General features: G+C 40.9%; 1 protein-coding gene across 1 annotated transcript in view; it reads right to left on the reverse strand.

Moving 5' to 3' along the window:
* Positions 1-3,543: 3,543 nt before the first annotated feature.
* TGFB2 (transforming growth factor beta 2) overlaps positions 3,544-16,935 on the reverse strand; it is a 68,596-nt gene continuing 55,204 nt past the window's right edge. Inside the window, exons 3-7 of the mRNA XM_009472939.2 lie at positions 12,326-12,458; positions 12,097-12,207; positions 9,691-9,865; positions 8,978-9,131; positions 3,544-7,076 (exon numbers count right to left, since the gene is read on the reverse strand). Of these exons, the coding sequence (XP_009471214.1) occupies positions 6,918-7,076; positions 8,978-9,131; positions 9,691-9,865; positions 12,097-12,207; positions 12,326-12,458 (732 nt within the window). The 3' untranslated portion in view covers positions 3,544-6,917. The remainder of the gene's footprint in view (positions 7,077-8,977; positions 9,132-9,690; positions 9,866-12,096; positions 12,208-12,325; positions 12,459-16,935) is intronic.

Here is a 16,935-nt window from a genome sequence, read left to right on the forward strand (position 1 = left end):
TACATCAATTGGCTGTATTTGACACTCAAGATCTGCAGTGATTCACCTCCTGTGTTATCCATCATAGCTGGATATCAATGTGAAAGAAATAAAGTCAGCTCATATTCTTATTTACAGTCTTTTGGCTTTTTTTGTGTGTTTCATAGAAGAAGCAGGGGAAACAATATATTTCAGAGTATCTCCAAATCCAGCTTTCCCTCCCAAATGTTCACAAATTGATCCAGACCACCTCTTTGAGAACAGGTTACACACTGCAGAGGAATGCATAACTTGCCCATGAACTGCTGCATATTTTGTCCTTTGTATTTACATTTTTCCAAAGGAAAAAAAAAAAGCAGGTTTTTCCGGATAAAGATATTTTCTGCTTTTGATGGATGAAATTAGTCTGCATATCCTTGGAGACTGCCAACAAGTTTACACTAGGAACTGGAATGAAGCCATCAATTCGTTTCACATGAGTTCCGTCAGATGGTAAAAATCCCATCACATAGTCCCATAATGCTGGTCTTTTAATCACCGAAGAATGAGGTGACCTAAGGTGTGGTGTCCCACTACTGTTTCTCTGGGAACCACCTTGATGTGTAGGGACACTTTGACTGTCTCTGACTGCCATTACTACGAATGGCAATTAGATTTACACATCTTTGTTCTCAGGAAAAAAAAAATGCAAGACTCTTCTGTGAGACTTGCATCTGGCACACTCAGAGCTATTCAAGTGCAAGAACTTCTGGCATCTTAAGCTAAAAGCCTTACACACCCCAGCAGTGAATTTGGTGATTAAAGTTTGGTTACAAACTGGTTGCAGGGATTGGACCTAACTGAATTTTGTAAAAGTGTTTCAGGCTTGAACACAACATCAGAACACCAAACACCTGATTTTTGACTTTGGTTAAATGTGGACTCACATGTTAACATTTTGATTTGATTCATCTCTAACTAGCTGGATGAAATAGTATGTAAGAACTGCTTTCTGAGCCTTGTGGTGTACTTAACTGAACAAAAAGAGACTCGGGTCCCATTTGCCATTTGTGCCTTCCTTGTTCCTTTTATTATGGCAAATGTTTTTGGTATGAATTGTCATGGATCTTTTAACTGGGACCTGCCTACAATATATGCAAACAGTGTCCAGACCCAGAGGTCAGTGGCCGTTGACCCTTCCTCCATTCCTGCCATCATCTCGGTTTGGCACTAAAACACCCCATTCAAAGGAAATATTTGTTCCTTGGACCACCATATGTTTTAAGAAAGGCTTATACCCCAGGGGTTCTGTATTAGATTCCAGCAGGTTACTTCATTAAATGAGCATATCAAATTTGATTGGAAGTTCTCATCAGCTTTCTGTTCCATTTAATTTTATTTTTATACAGATGAAGAAATTACTGTTACACCCATACCCACTGACAAGCCAACTACATTACTTCACATCTACTTTATAACCACATATAATTACATAACCTCTCGGTTTATTTTCTTCCAGAACTCATGGCTCCTCACAGAATCTGTTCCGTCTGATCTAAAAGGCAGATTTTGGCCTAAAAAATGGTTTTCAAGACATTTACATGGTTTGGGTTTTTTCCTATATTGAATATTCCACATTTATTAACCACAATTTGATTCAAGCAGAGCAGCAAGGGCTTCGCTGATACAGTCTGGAGAGGCTGTGTTAGTGAAAGGAAAAGACAAACCCAGCATCAAAATATTCTGCATAAATCTCATTATCGTGGGAGAGCTTCCATCTTTTCAGCCCCACGCTATAAAATCTCTCTTAGCACACTGTGTTCCCTCCACTTTGTTCCTCTTTAGTTATAGGCACCACAACCACTTTCCTGTCTAAAATTTCCAATCAAGATTCCTCCTTAAACCCTCCTGTTCTTCACTGATTTCAGAAATACAGCAGACAGAATTGCAAAGTATTCTCACCTCACTGCGTGAGGGCTACCTTGGATAAGAACGGGGCTGACAGATTACTTTCATGTCAAAGCACATAGCTGGGTAACTAAAAATAGTTAGAACGAAAGTCAGTATCTGGCAGTTTTTGCAGGACCATAGTTTTATGCTAGTATAAAGGCACTGAAATCAATTAAGACAGATCACTGTAAGGCTGGAGTGTAACTGTGGTGAAATGGCCCCTAGATTGTTTTTAATGCTCATCCCAAGTTGCATTCTTAAACACATATTCACAGACCACAGGGTCCATTTGTTATAATTTATCACAACAACACTAAACAATCTGGCATAAACATATTCTTTCATTCATGCCAAGAAATGCTATGCACCCCTTAGATGCCAGAGAAGGCACCAGGAGGAGCAGATGTTCACCCCTTCTCATCATCAGTCCCTGGTCTGGAAGCATTTTCATATATGATTTTATCAACTTTAAAAGTAATGATTCAATCCTGCAGCCCTTCCTCCCATCAGTTTTATTTATTTAAGTGACTAGAGCTGCAGAAAGTCTGATAAAGAAAAGCTGCAATACCAGGCTCCTTAATTCTTATTTGCTTAGATAATGCAATTGCATATTGCAGAGTGCATGGAGAGAGACTCACAACAAACTAGGGAATCCTATTTTCTGTCAAAAAAACCACTTCCACGTGGCTACGTGGCTGTTGCTGCCAAATTGAAATAGCTGAGGCAGTTGAGCACCAGCATTTCTTGTGCTCTTTTAGCTAGTCACAGAAATAGTGGTTGGGTTGGACCACCACTGTTCGTAGATTCATGGGGGTGGGGAGGGCTCTGCGGGGTCTCCTGCCCAACCTCCTGCTCAGAGCAGGCACAGTGGGAGCAGGCTGCCTGGAGCCTGGCCCAGCTGGTTTTGAGCACTTCCAATGTCATGCCCTCTCTGGGCAACCTGTTCCACAGCTTGGCCACCTCCACTGTAAAAGTATTTTCCTGTCATGAAGCCAGAATTTGCCATGTTCCAACTTGTGTCTGTTGCCTCTCCTCCAGTACCCCGTCTCATCCCATTGTAGACTATACTGTACAACATACAAAACCAATAGTTTCACTGAGCTCTACTGAAGGACGCAAAGGCATGGGACCATTTAGTGTATGGGCATCATGACACAGATCACCTTCTCACCTCCCACAGCACTACAGAAATGAGGAAAAACCTACTTTGAGATCCTCTATCAGAGAGGAAAGCCCCCAAAAGTGGTGCCTGCAGTAACAGGACTGCCAGGGCATGGTTCTGGTGAAGGATCAGGCACAGTGGGGCCGTGGGGCAACACCGCTCCTGCCCAGGGCAGTACCTGTCCTGCACACACATGGGACAGCGCTGCTGCTCAGAGCAGTCAACCAGAAGCCACTTCTTGCCTATAGACCAAGACATATACTGCAGCGGCTATGGGGAAAGCAACCCTCAGAGCAGTCATGATTCACGTTCACCCTGGATGGTTGTTCTTCACCTCGGCCTGTGCTGGCCCACGTCAAGGTCACAGACGCTAAAATCACACACCTAATCAGGCTTTGCAGGGATTAAGCTGAGCCAGAGCTGAGGAATTACCTACACCAGTAGAACGCTGCCATATGAAAGCAACACCAGCATATAATTGAAATAATTTATTTACCACTAGAGCACCACAAAAACAGACATACAATGTGTTAAAATACAGAGTAATCGATCACCAAAGTACAACACAGCTGTCCTTTAAGTTCCTTGTTTTTTCTCCTTTAAACCGTGCCAACCATACAATAGTATTGATGCTAAACACATAAAAAATGCTGTCCTACCCCACCCAGCTAAGTGCTAAGATTCCCCTTCAGCCCCAGTCAACCCCTTGGGTCTGATCTTTCCAGGTGCTGAACATTTCCCACCAGTTCTCAGGGACTTTGCTCAGACAGTGGCAATTACCTCGTCGTGACAAGGCCTCTGGCACAAAGTCCTTGAGCTGTTGCAGACCCATCTAAACATCATTCGAGGGGGATTTACATCAGACCCGAGCGGTGCTTAGGACTCACATTACCCCACTCTGTAGAGGGGAATTTCACATGAGTTCTGCACATTGTAGAATCAGGCCTAACACCCTTGGTAATTGAAGGGAAATACATGCCTAATAAACAAAAGAAAAAAAAATTGTAGGACCTTTATAATAGAGTATTTCAAATACTATCAGTGCATTTTGAGGAAGAAAAAAAAGTAAAAAAAAGTATTTGATCTTGGGGTAATGACTTACAGAAATAAAGTTTTTTACTTCAATTTAGAGAAAAACTCCAAACCCAAACCGAATTTTCAGCTGCGTCCAGCGCATAGTGAGTATAGTTGGACAACTATGCTATCTCCTATTCCACTTTTTCAAAGCTTCAAAACCAGTTTTGAGCTGCGTTCCCATAGTAGAGAATTGCAAAAATGTTTTTAAGTTTCTTAAAATGTGTTCATCCTTGTCTCCTTTCCTGTCCAACAAAAATACAGTTCTCATACTGAACCTGATAAAACTAATTTTGCTGCCGTATACAACAAAATCCAGAGTATTTACTACCCTGAGGAGTTTCACTGAGTTCAGTGCATCTTCTCACTGGAGTAAGTCTGGCTCAAGCAAGTGTTAGCAGGACAGATTTTTCATTTGTTCATCTCAACTCACTAAATAAATCAGAAGTCTAACATACCTCCTCCTCTGCGCTGAGTCAACGGGTGGGATTAGATCATCTGTGGGGCTACGTTTCCATCTAGGCAATAAGCACAGGCTCTACCAAAGTCCCGAGGAGCTGCGTGTGCAAGCCGCTGCGGTACTTCAGTTTTGCATCAGTGTTCTGCTGAAGCCAAAGAAATTGCACTTCTTAAAACTGGAGCTGACAACATCAAGCTCAGGAGCGTCCTCCCGACACTGCTCGGGTCAATGACAGAAAATGTCCTTCTCATCCAAGTAATACGTTTCTAACGCAGTTTTCCAGCTTTGCTGTGCAAAACCATTCATCATGTGAAATGAACTGAATGCGCCTTCTTCATGATTTTTTTGCTATTTAGTTGGGGCTTTTTTCAAATGAAGAGTATGATGTGGATTTTTTTTTTACTCCCTCTACAATTATTTAAACATGTAATGACAACAAAATCCTAGGAACCCCATGTTCCTTTTTCCTTTTCTTTTTTTAAACGAAGCTTTAATGGGAACTCAATTGAAAAAAAATTGGCAAACTCACAAAAATCAAGGGTCTGATCCTGCTAATCCTCACACACACGCCAATAGCCTAAAGAGGCCTGCCGTGCCGCTGCAGAAGTTAAAGGCAAACCTCTGTTACCTGCAGTAGGAGCAGGATCGGTCCCATGGACTAAATGCAGGGGCAAGTCCCTGCTGCGTGTGAGGCCAACGCACGGCCTCTGACCGCAAACCGATCCCGCTCGCACCCCATTCGGGGCATCGCCGCGGCAGACGCTTCCTACCAGCCTTCTGCACAGTGGTGAATGTCATTCTCTGCAAAGGTTTGCCTCGCCTCATCCAGGCTGGGACATCTCTTCTTGCAACACCTCGCTCCCTGCCCATCTGTTTGAATGTCTATAGCCGAAAGGAAATATAAAGGTGTAGGAATCCGAACCGCATCGTGATTCAAGTGTTACAAACGGGGACAACCGAGGAGGGGGGGAGGAGGGGGGGGGAGATCGCTTTAATCCATCCTTTTTATAAAACAGAAAAACAAATGGAGTCAGGTAGCTTATGTCATAATGATGAACAATATACAAAGCACATGTATAGCAATTATTATAAAACATGTATTTGTAGTGCAAGTCAAAATACAGGGACTCTACTCATACTGGCCAGCTAGAGGGAAACACATGATTCTGAGTGATCAAAAAGAGCCCCAAATTCAAATTCAAACTCATGAGAGCTGACAGTATTACAGAGTACAAAAATATGGTGAAAATTTACACATTACACACAAAGTACTTAATTTTTTAATAGTTTACAAATAGAGATCTACAGATATGTTTCCAATTAAGCTGGCTTTTACTACCCACCTATTGTAATACTCTAGGTATGGTTACATATACCAAAAGAACAAAAAAATCCCATAGCATAGCTATACAGCAACATATTAAGGTCTGAAGATTAGACCAGTACATGTTAAATATTTCACTGGTTTACTAAACTGACATTTTAAATCATTTACAGTAAAAAAAAAAAAAATCTTATAGACTTGTCTTTGAGACTGAAACAGAGTGTCCTTTATTAGTAAATTATTCAGTATTTAAAACAAGGGTTTGAGACCTTACAAGAAGCCTCTCTAGGCAGCTGGCATGAAAAATAAGGTATTTTAAAGGCAGTTTCTCAATAATGCAATAACCGATTTCTATTTTCATTGAACTAAACTAACCATTACTTTTCTGATTCTTTTGAGCTCATGTTCCTTTAGGCTTTATATGTATTTCTGGCAGCTTATTTGGTCTCCACTTTGTCCACATTGGCTGTTTTTCTTTTTTCCAATGGCGATACGGAAATGTTCATTTGATAGTTTTTACACACAAATAAATAATGCACTGTTAACTCTACAACTAAGAGGAATGGGTAGGATGCCTATTGCGTAACAATACAGAGATCAAGTAAGGCACGGGACAGATACAGCAACTCCACTTCATGGGATTTTCCTGTTTTTTTCCTTTCACATAGTAACACTAACAAATTTCTTCCAGTGTTTATTTTTTAAAAGGTTTTTTTTTCTTTAACTTTGCTTCTTGTCTATCTCACACTATGTGTAGGTGAAATGTAGGATAAAGGCCTTCAATGTTTTGCTTCAGATGCCAGTTTAAAAAAAAAAACAAACTTTCAAACAGTTCAGACTAGTACCGCTTTTTTTCTTCCTTTTTTTTTTTTTCTTTTAACACTGATGAACCTGGGTTTTCATTTTTCTTTCTTTCCTTCTCGCTCTTTCTTTTTTCCCTTGTTGCTTTTTTTTGATACACACATGTCATGCTGTTTCAGGGGTATCCTTTAGCTGCACTTGCAAGACTTTACGATCATGTTGGACAGCTGTTCAATTTTGGGTGTTTTGCCAATGTAGTAGAGGATGGTGAGGGGCTCCAAATCCTGGGACACGCAGCATGGAGAGGCAGAAGCTTCTGGATTTATGGTGTTATACAAGCTGAGTACCTAGAAGGAGAAAGGAAAAAAGAGAGATTAAGACAGCTACCTCTGCCCTCCTGCCACTGCAGAGCAAATTCCTTTCTGCATCACTTCCTCCCACAGTGCCTGAGAGAAAGCCCACTGAAAGCAGTATGAAGATTCCTGGATTTTAATATTTTTTATGCTGCTCCAGTTCAATCTGGTGTTACAATCTGCCTGCGTTTCCTAAGGTTTTATCCCTACAGTCTTAAACCCCAAAACAGGTACATGCCGGAACCTGCCTTGAAATCGTAGCCCTTTGAATCAACATGTGCACTGCATTGATACAGAAAGAAGAAACTGAAAAGTTTTTATCTGTGTCTTCAGATTGCCATTTGCTGTTATAGGATTTTGACTTTACAAGTGCACCAAAGGGAGAAGAGAGCCTTTCAGAGCATAAGTGCTCCTCTGCTTTTCCTCTCCAGCTACATTTTACTAAGTCCATTAATGCCACCCTGCAAGCACGAGCACTCAAGCTGCAGTTACTCCTGTTGAGAATCAGCTGCGGTGAAGTTAGTAGCGCTGGTGCTTTATGTCACGTTGGATTCATATGCACGGTTCTCTGCAAGGGAAGTATGTAGGGTTACCCGCTGATGATGCATAGGTATTTCTGAGGATGCCATTAATGTGTTAGCCAAACACCGAGTGACCTTTTCCTAGAACTCCAACACAACATTTGCAGCTCAGAGAGACAGAAGATCTGTTCAGGACAGCAACACTAACTACTTTATTAAGCAACTTCTGACTCCTTGGGCAACTATCCAAACCACATATTTGTGACCATGACAGTTATTCTTCCTCTTTCCTTTAAAAACAAGTGCTGCTCCAAAATGTGTACACTACTACTCCACACCAGCATGGAAACATACTTACCTTATTTATACCTCTGCCTGCTGACATTGCTAACAGTACAATGCCACAGCCAGTGACAGCTGCAAAGAATATCTATACCTGGGTCTGTAAGTTCAGGGAGAACATGCTATCATAGCTTTACAGACCTAAGGGAAAGCAAGCTGCCCCTTGGACATCAAGAGTTCTCCCTGCTGGCTGACATTGAGCTGGTATTTTAAAGACGGCTTGAAAAAGGAGAGACATCATTCTCAGTATGGACCTGAGGGTGAAATTCTTACTTTATGACAACTGCGATGCAAATGCCTGCCTCTTGCATTTACTGTCTAGACATCCTTATTGACAGCTGAGAGAAATAAGCATTTCACAGCAGAATACTAGTCATCCTAAGGCAGTTGGCTAAAATACCACATCTAATCCCTAAAATAAAAAGTCCCATCTCAGACGACTCTTGGTTCTTTGGCATCCCAGACACAAGGTTCCTCCTTCGCATATAAATTTGCAAAGTACAAGTATGAATACAGTAAAAGTATGAAGTAAAAGAAGCACATCTATCAGTACATTTTAATGAAATTCAGCATGGTAGCATATCAGTAACAATGAAAAATGGCAGGTCATAAAAGTAGGTGATAATCAGGTGGCACAACTCAGCCCTTTTGTCACTCTGATAGTGCCTCCCTCAGTGCCTTTGCTGATGAAATTCATTGTGCCATCTTTCACTCATGCTCTATAAGGAAAGGTCCCTTCCCAGGCAGCTTCCCAAAGCTACACTGAGCTCATACTCACAAAAAGCATTCAATCCATCCATATGTCGTATCGATGAACACATTAAAAAAAATACCTGGGCCAATACATTCCTACTGCTTCAACAATAGCCTGAGGCCATGTGCGAGTCCCTCTATAGGGCCACACTTCATCATCCCTACTTATTGACATAATAAATACAAGCTTTGGGCATTGGTGCTGGTGTCAGTCCTAGAAACATATTTCACCCTGCAGTTATAAAACAGAAGCTGAAAATTAGCAAAATCATTACTTACTCTGCTGTGCTGAGTATCTGAGCTCCACAAATATGGGCAGGCTCCTGCACAGAAATTAGCATGATATCCTTTAGGTTCATGAATCCATTTCCAGCCAAGATCCCTCTTGAAGTCAATATAAAGTGGACGCAGACAGCAATTATCCTGCACATTCCTGGGAAATAAAATACAGACAAACACATTGGTCATAACAAAGACAACACAGGGAATAAAAATTGCTCCCTGAATGATGCTTTACAGGCAGGCAAATCCGAGTCCCAAAAATTCACAACCAAATTACATCAACAGTAGCTTATACTGTAAGTGAAATCATGACAGACATGGCAGGACTTGCTTATACAGACAAAGCTAATGGTTTCCCTGGAGGACTAGGAAGTATTTTTCTCCAGGTCCTACTGAGTGGCCTCTCTGAGTAGGTGAGCACAGTGGAGGTGATAATTTGGCTGTAATTATGGGGCTGATGGGTCTGGGAATCATCCCAGATGGAACCCAGCTTCTGCATTCTGAGGCCACAACCTTCCTCATCTGCCACTGTCTCTGTGGGATTGGAGACCACTGGGCAGGTATGTGCTGCACACAGACCCTGTGGGTCTGCGAATGAGGGCCCACGCTCTGTATAAATGCCAACCGTAAAGAAACATGATAAGCAACTGCATTACACCTCACAGGCTGGTACTATTATGTAAGTACACTGAATATGGATGCATAGTTACCTAAAACAATAGGCAGCATCTAGAGCACGCTTCTTCCGCCGACTGGGCTGTTGCGACTCAAGTCTGTAGGAGGGTAATAACATTAGCAGAAGATGTGGGGTCTTCCCACTGTATTTTTTCCTATTGGACTTTAAAGCTTTCACATCACCACTGGAATATGTGTAGTCATCAATACCTTCAAAAAATACATTTTGGTGATAAACATTGTGTTGCTTTTTCTTCACAAATTAAATAAACCATCTCTTTAAAAAAATTCTCTCAGAAACTGGGCAATGATGGTGTCAGCTGGGCATGTTTACTGGGGAAGTGGGGGCAGATTTCAACCCAAGATCCCTAAGATATTCACAGTTCTCATGTTATCTATTGTATCAGCCCTCCCACGTTCACAGCCATTTAATGGCATTTCAGCACATTTACCAGAACTGTTGAAACGAGGAACAGAAAAGATTACTTCAGTCACTGCATCTGCATTGCTTCGTTTCAAGTGCCCCAAGCAGTGATGCTTTTGTCACTTCACTTAGGGCAGTATTCCCATCTTTTAACAGCTGTGTACCTTTTAAAACCTTGTAACACCACTAAAGCCACTCTGGATACTTCACCTGCATTTCCCACTGATTATTCCCATCCCATTTACCTCTTTCTAATGCTTGTAAATTCTCTGTCTCCCATTGCCAGTTTATTTAAAACTGCTGATTTTTTCCAGAACATCAGTTACTCTAGCCCCTTCTTTTGTATGGGCATGGCAAGGACATTGATCAAAATACTTCTTCTTGAAGTGGCAACCAATGGCCTCACATTTTGTATTTTCTCTTGAAACACTAACTGCCTTACTAGCTTCTTACCATGGCAATAGCACAGGCAAAAGACTCAAAGTATTAACCTTTCTGAGGAGTCCAAACAGCTCATGTTATACCTGTTGCTAAGACTCTTTTGAAAATTAACCTCCTGAACCAGATAATACTATCTAAACAGAAAAAGATACACTTTTCTTTTTGTAACATTTGCAATTACAGTGACCAAATATCATACTAACAATTTTTTAAATACACACAATGGCTTTAATCACATGTACAGTACATGTATTTACTTAGAGAAAAAATTCCAACGCACTGAAACAATGGCTAGAAAAAGTTAATACTTGACAGGGAATATAGCCAAATCCCTGGAAAACAAATGAACCAAATCATGATATACGTTAATAAATGAGAACTGTATAAACAAAATTTGGGTTGGTTCTAATATAGCCATAGTTTTATATATATTGGTGGATGATAACTATAGCACGGTCAATTAAATAGCATTTCCCTTTTTGAAACTGAAACTTTAATGGCTTGAAAATACAAGGGAGCTTATGTGACCTTGATATATTTACTCTATATCACCTTGTCTGCTGTCCATAAGAAGCACATATATCCATAACCCTAACTACACACTGTTGTTTATTTTTTAATGCCCACTCAATCCAATCTTTAAGTTTTTAACAAGCTGTCAGCATAAAAAACACTTTCTGTAACTAATGTACAAATACGTTAAAATAAATTCTATGTGCCAATGTAGATATATAGAAATAATCAACGTTAACTAATGTAGTTCTGTTGACTTCACCTGAGAATCAGACTTCCACTGCTGGAAGTAGGAGCACATAGACACGCACACCATTACTGTTTCTTCAATCCATAACGCACTTGCAGTAAAACACTGTAGGACATTTATACAAGTCTGGGACCTACTGTTCAGCTCTTCCCAAAGTGACCGATGCCATTTCTCCAAGTAATTTAAAATATTACTTATATGACCAGAAAAAGAGGAAAAAAAAAAAAAAGAGTAGCTGGAAATATTTAGTGCACCTGAAGAGCTGGAAGTATGTGTGCAGGTACTTACAAAGACGGGTACCTTCTATACTCAGTGAGGACAAAGGAAGGTGCTTCTGTAAGCAAAGCAGCCAACTGCTGCCTTACCTATACTTCGGAAATTTGCCACAAGTATTGTTTAACACTCATAAGGCGCTCCATGCTCACACACATATCTACTGCAAGAAGCTTACACGCGTGCCAAACACCATCCTAATTCTACTTTCCAGCAGTAGCCTTCTCTACTAAGCCTGAACCATTAAGAGTGCTAGGATGGACAGCAGTCAAAGGGTTTATTTTGAAAATATTCAGCAAGTTTTCTCATGACTATCCAACAGTGGGTGGTTTACTGTGCAGTCTTCCCTACATCCAAAACTATCTATATCCGGTGTGCATGTTGCAAACTGTAACGCAGACACTGAAGGACATCAAGATTCTCAAATGAGCAAGTTTTCATTCAGCTGAATGCCATTTAGAGAGGCAATAATGGCTCTTTGTTTCCCTCCTCAATTAGTAAGTACTACAACATTTTAAAAAGTTTTTTTTCTTTTGTTACCTGCAAATCTTGCTTCAAGCTCCTCACTTTTATTTGGGATGATGTAATTATTGGAAGGCACGAAGGTGCAGCACGGACAATGTAAGCTTATCTTAAATCCAAGGTTCCTGTCTGCAAAACATAAAAGTAAGTGAAGTTTGTTTTTACACATGGAATGACTCTGAAATACTGCTGAGTTAATGGAGGAGCAGCTGGGGCAGGAGTGAAGGCAAAGAGCACTTGTTGTCACCTCTGTGATGGAGCCACTCGTGTACAGCCTCAGTGACATCAAAAGACAACCATTCTCCTTCAGCTCTTGTTTTAACTACTTTGCTGTCAATGTAGCGCTGTCCTGGTGATGATAATTCTTTAGATTTTAGAACCTGCAAGAAACAACACATACGATTGCCTACAGGTTAACATTTACCTGGTCTTTATTAAAACAGACCACCAACATTATAAAATAGCAGAAGAAACTATTACAGCTCAAACTACTATCCAGCAGATGTACATTCAGGCACATTTTCAGAAAGAATTTTCTTAGGGTGCATGGGGAGAGGAAGGTGATATAAAAACACCCTAATGAAATCAGCTTAAGCTCCCAAGCAAAACATGCCATCACATATTCCTTCCTAAGAGAAATCACACAGAAAGACTGCCCTGAAAACTTGTCCTGCAACACAGGTGGTCAAGCGATCATAGTAACTGGAACATCAAAAGAAGCTATTTTACCTTCTTCAGTAATACTTACACTGGTTAGAGCATAATATCAGATGCTAAAGTAAAGCCTGTACAATGTAGTCTGTACACTGAAGATATTATATTGTTCACCCATAACTAATCTGTATGGTATTGCCTCATTCATGCTTCCAGACTTCTCTCTGACTTCACGTACTAGTCAGACATTAAACAGAAAAAAAGTTACTGTCCATACAGGTAACCTGGGGGCATGCAGAGACAGCCTGCTCTGAATCATGGCCACACGTGGATTTGTGCAACAGGCGATGCTGCTTCCGTCCAAACTCTGATGCCAGCTGTATTTGTATTTGTGTCAAAAGTTTCAGCAAAGCTTGCTACTGAGCATGCAATAAAAAAATACCTGTACATAAGAAACCCACCACACTGCATGCCTAGAATTTCAAGTGCCCACAGTCTTCCTCCTATCTAAACAATTCATCAAGTGCCTTCCTACATACAAGCATAGCCTAATAATATTTACTCGAACTCTAGGACGGAAAGAACCGGACTTTTGGCTGCTAACAGGGTTCCTGCTTTCCTGGTTATTACCATGTTGATAGTTTTGTGATGCAGGAAGCTGGAATGCCATGCAACATTAAGTCAACTCCAATCAAGATACCACATGATAACATCACTTTTTAACTTTTTAACACAGCATGCCAGCCGTGCGACTTCATATATTGTTTTGGGTTCTTCCTCTCTTTAACCATCCAAGTCCATCTCCAAATGAGTAACTGACAATGTCTCATTGTTTCCTCCTAGTTTCTCAGCCCAGACCAACCTGACATCTAGCAAACACTGCTGGAATAAAACAATGGTGAAACTGCATAATATATGTAAAGAAAAATATTTCAAAAGAGGTGTGAAATTATGTCATCATGATAAAATTAGGCTTTTCATAATTAAACAGAAAAGCAGGCTTGAAAAGGCCAGATTCTGTCCAACATGTAGAGTCTCCCTGTTTATTTCAAGGGAGTGCTGGACCTCTCAAAGGCCAACAGTGCAGCTCCCACAATAACATTTGTCTTATGAGAAGAACAGCAGCATGACAAGCTCTTTGCCTTCTTCCTGATCAACACATTTAGCAAAAAGACATAAGATGTTGGTCCAAGTCCAGAAAATCACTAAGTGCCCCTAGTAGGTGATGCCAAGCTCTCCAGTAGAAACTGAGGGCACTCAAACATTGAACATTGGGACTCCTTTTTATGAGGCAACCTTCAAAGTGTTTGAACAACTGTTTACAGAGAGTCTGGCAGCAGCAAGGGGACTACCACTGCTCAGAAGTGCCAGAGGGATGAGAGAATCAGTAATCAATGCTGGGAAAGTCCCAGAGAAGTACAAATATAACTTTGCCTTCCATTTGGTCTTTATCAGGTCAACTCAAGTGTTTCTGAGGATGTAATGCAGCTGTCATTCTGCAAAGATGTGTTGGGGTGGGGGGTGTGTGTGTGAGGCAAATGGGACACAAGAACTTGGCTCATTTCTCTTCCTTTCTGCACAGTCATATCTTTCCAAAGAATCCAGAAACTGCATACCTCAGTTTTGGCAGTGATGTAAGGATCTAAAAGTAAGTAATATGCCAAAAGCAATCTCCTGATGTTAACTATAATTGGTCTTAGATACGTTCTGAAGACTCAGCTGTGCCTTGGTATCCAAAATAAAATGTCTTTATCCCAATCCCATTGCTACCAAAAGACAAAGTCGAGGGCTGGCAGTGTGTACCTGGCACAAAAGGCATTTGTAAAAATACAAGAAATCACCACTGCAGGTATCCAGTGGTACAAAGAACATCCATCCTCACCAATGAACTGAATGACAAGAAAAGTGTTTGCAGGTTTCAAAACTGCAGGACACTGTGGGACAGGATGAACACTGCGGATTAAAAGAGCTAGATATTATCCATGCTATGGTACCTCTGATATCTGAAAGTAAGGCTTCTCTCCGTGTTCTTTATGTTGCGTGTTCAGGAAGAAAATTATGGAGCATGAGCTAAAAAGTCACAAACTAAGTATGGCATAATTTCCACAATTGACATCATGGGTTCTTAAGCAAAAGGCTGTTAAGTGTGATGAGTGCCATACTTACTTAATGAAATTAGCATGTCTGCTTCAATCTCCTTCTCCTGGACTGACTAAGTGTTATAGTGTTAGGGTGATGTAGGATCTTAACAACCTGATTGCTTGTAAGCAAGAATGACCTTCTAGCCTCACCATTTCCATTTTTTCCTTCTTTTTCTGTTACGTCGTTGCAAGTGTGGAAAGCTAATGGATGATAAAATCCTAGGCTGAAACCTCGGAGTCCATTCCCACCCACAAAATAACCTGATGAAGGTCTCTCCACGTCTTTTCTACACTGCATTCTATGTTTCCATCCACACTGAAGCAATTGCACTCTACATGGTGGTAAACAAAGTGGCCTCTTTGTAGGAACCTATCAGAAATTCTTACAGCTACAATACGTTCTTCAAATGGGTCTTCCAGAAATTATTACACAAGAGAAGCATTTTAGGTTTTCTCTGCCATTTTCCCCCTTTGGTTTGCCTCTTTGCACTTTGCACTACATTTCTGGTCTTACCTTCCTCATCAGCAACACACCTTCTTCTTCCAATACACCCTCAGGCCTATAGTCCCATTGAAAAAAATCTCTTTCAGTATTTCCAATACTTTCCTCCTACCAGATCAACTAGTTTAGTTGCAAAAAAGAAGAAAAGCCTTTTCTGTGCCTTGCAGCTTTTGTGCTTGAAAGCTTGTCTACTTCTTCCAACTATACTGATTGGTCTTAGAAGAGAGATTACCTTTACCTATAAACATTGCTTTCCCTTGCCTATAAAAACTGCCATACCTTTATGCTTAGCCCATCGCAACCACATCAAACACTGTTATCAGAAATATTGCTGCACAACTTGTATCTGCAGGAGCTAAATGAAGGCCTAAAAGTAGGCCTTTGTGCAAAAGAGTTTTCAGTGCACTAAAAATATTAACAGAAGACAAGGAAAAAAAAAACAACCCACAGGAGAGAAGGAAGACTGAGTTAAACTTCCCCTTTAATCCTTTCTCATTTCCTTCTGGCACCTTGTCCAAACACTGCCTCTGAAAGAGGCAGAAAGAGTTTGGTAGGTCTATGGGTCATGACGTGGATGGCTAGGGCTTTTGGGGTGGGGGGAGTACTGTGCATCACCACCTGCATGTAGAGATGACAGATTCAATCACTTGCATGAGTAGGAAACAGAGTTTCCACACATACAGCCTCACCTCCCTTTCTTTCGAGCAACACATTTAAACACCTGCATGCACAAGTAGCTGATGATGCACAGCAACTGCATGTGTGCAGGTGCGAGCATGCACACCTTCACGCATGCATGAGTGAAAGTTCAAAATCAACAAACTCAAAATTCAGGTTGTGCAAAATCTCTGCAGCTTCTGAACACGGGGATGTTCTTCCAGGTATATCCAGGTGTATCTGGTCTCGCTTTCAATAGGGTGATAATGCAATGCTGCCTTTTCTAATAAAGGACTATGCCGGGAACATATGCATATGATCACATTCTGTGGGGATGAGCTGAACAGGTAGAAGTCTTACCAAAAGGTTATCCAGCAGAATTCTAGCCCAGTATGCAGAGTAATTTTCATTCAGTAGCAATGCTCTAAATTCTAAGAACAATTTGTTTTTGTCTACCCTCTTTTTGTACAGGATTCCTCCCTTTCACAGGAAATCAAATAGCCAAAACGCTTGTTAATCTCTTCTTGACAAAGGATCTTGTACACTTAAGCCCTGCCTTCTAGCTATCTTTTTCTACAGGCACTGCTAACCTTCCCCTCATCAATTTTTCTTCTATTCTGACCCTTCTTAAAAACACCTGGGGAAAAAATAATCTTACAAATACCCATGAAGGCTCTCTAGATATCACATACATGTAGCTACTGCCAGCAGATCAAGGTGAAACAAACACGTGAATATATGAATAATGCAGTTAATTGCAGGAAAGGTCTCATGAAGCAGCCAGAGGCAAACAAAGCATTGCTCTTGCTTGTACAGCTACACATGTTTAGGAAGCCCAGTTGGGGATCTTGGTGATGACAGCACTCACATGCCACCCTCATCAGGCCTGCCAGATTTCTGGTA

This window comes from Nipponia nippon, unplaced genomic scaffold (assembly GCF_047370975.1).
Source record: "Nipponia nippon isolate SJK-2023a ecotype South Korea unplaced genomic scaffold, ASM4737097v1 scaffold_4, whole genome shotgun sequence".
Lineage (NCBI taxonomy): Eukaryota > Metazoa > Chordata > Aves > Pelecaniformes > Threskiornithidae > Nipponia > Nipponia nippon.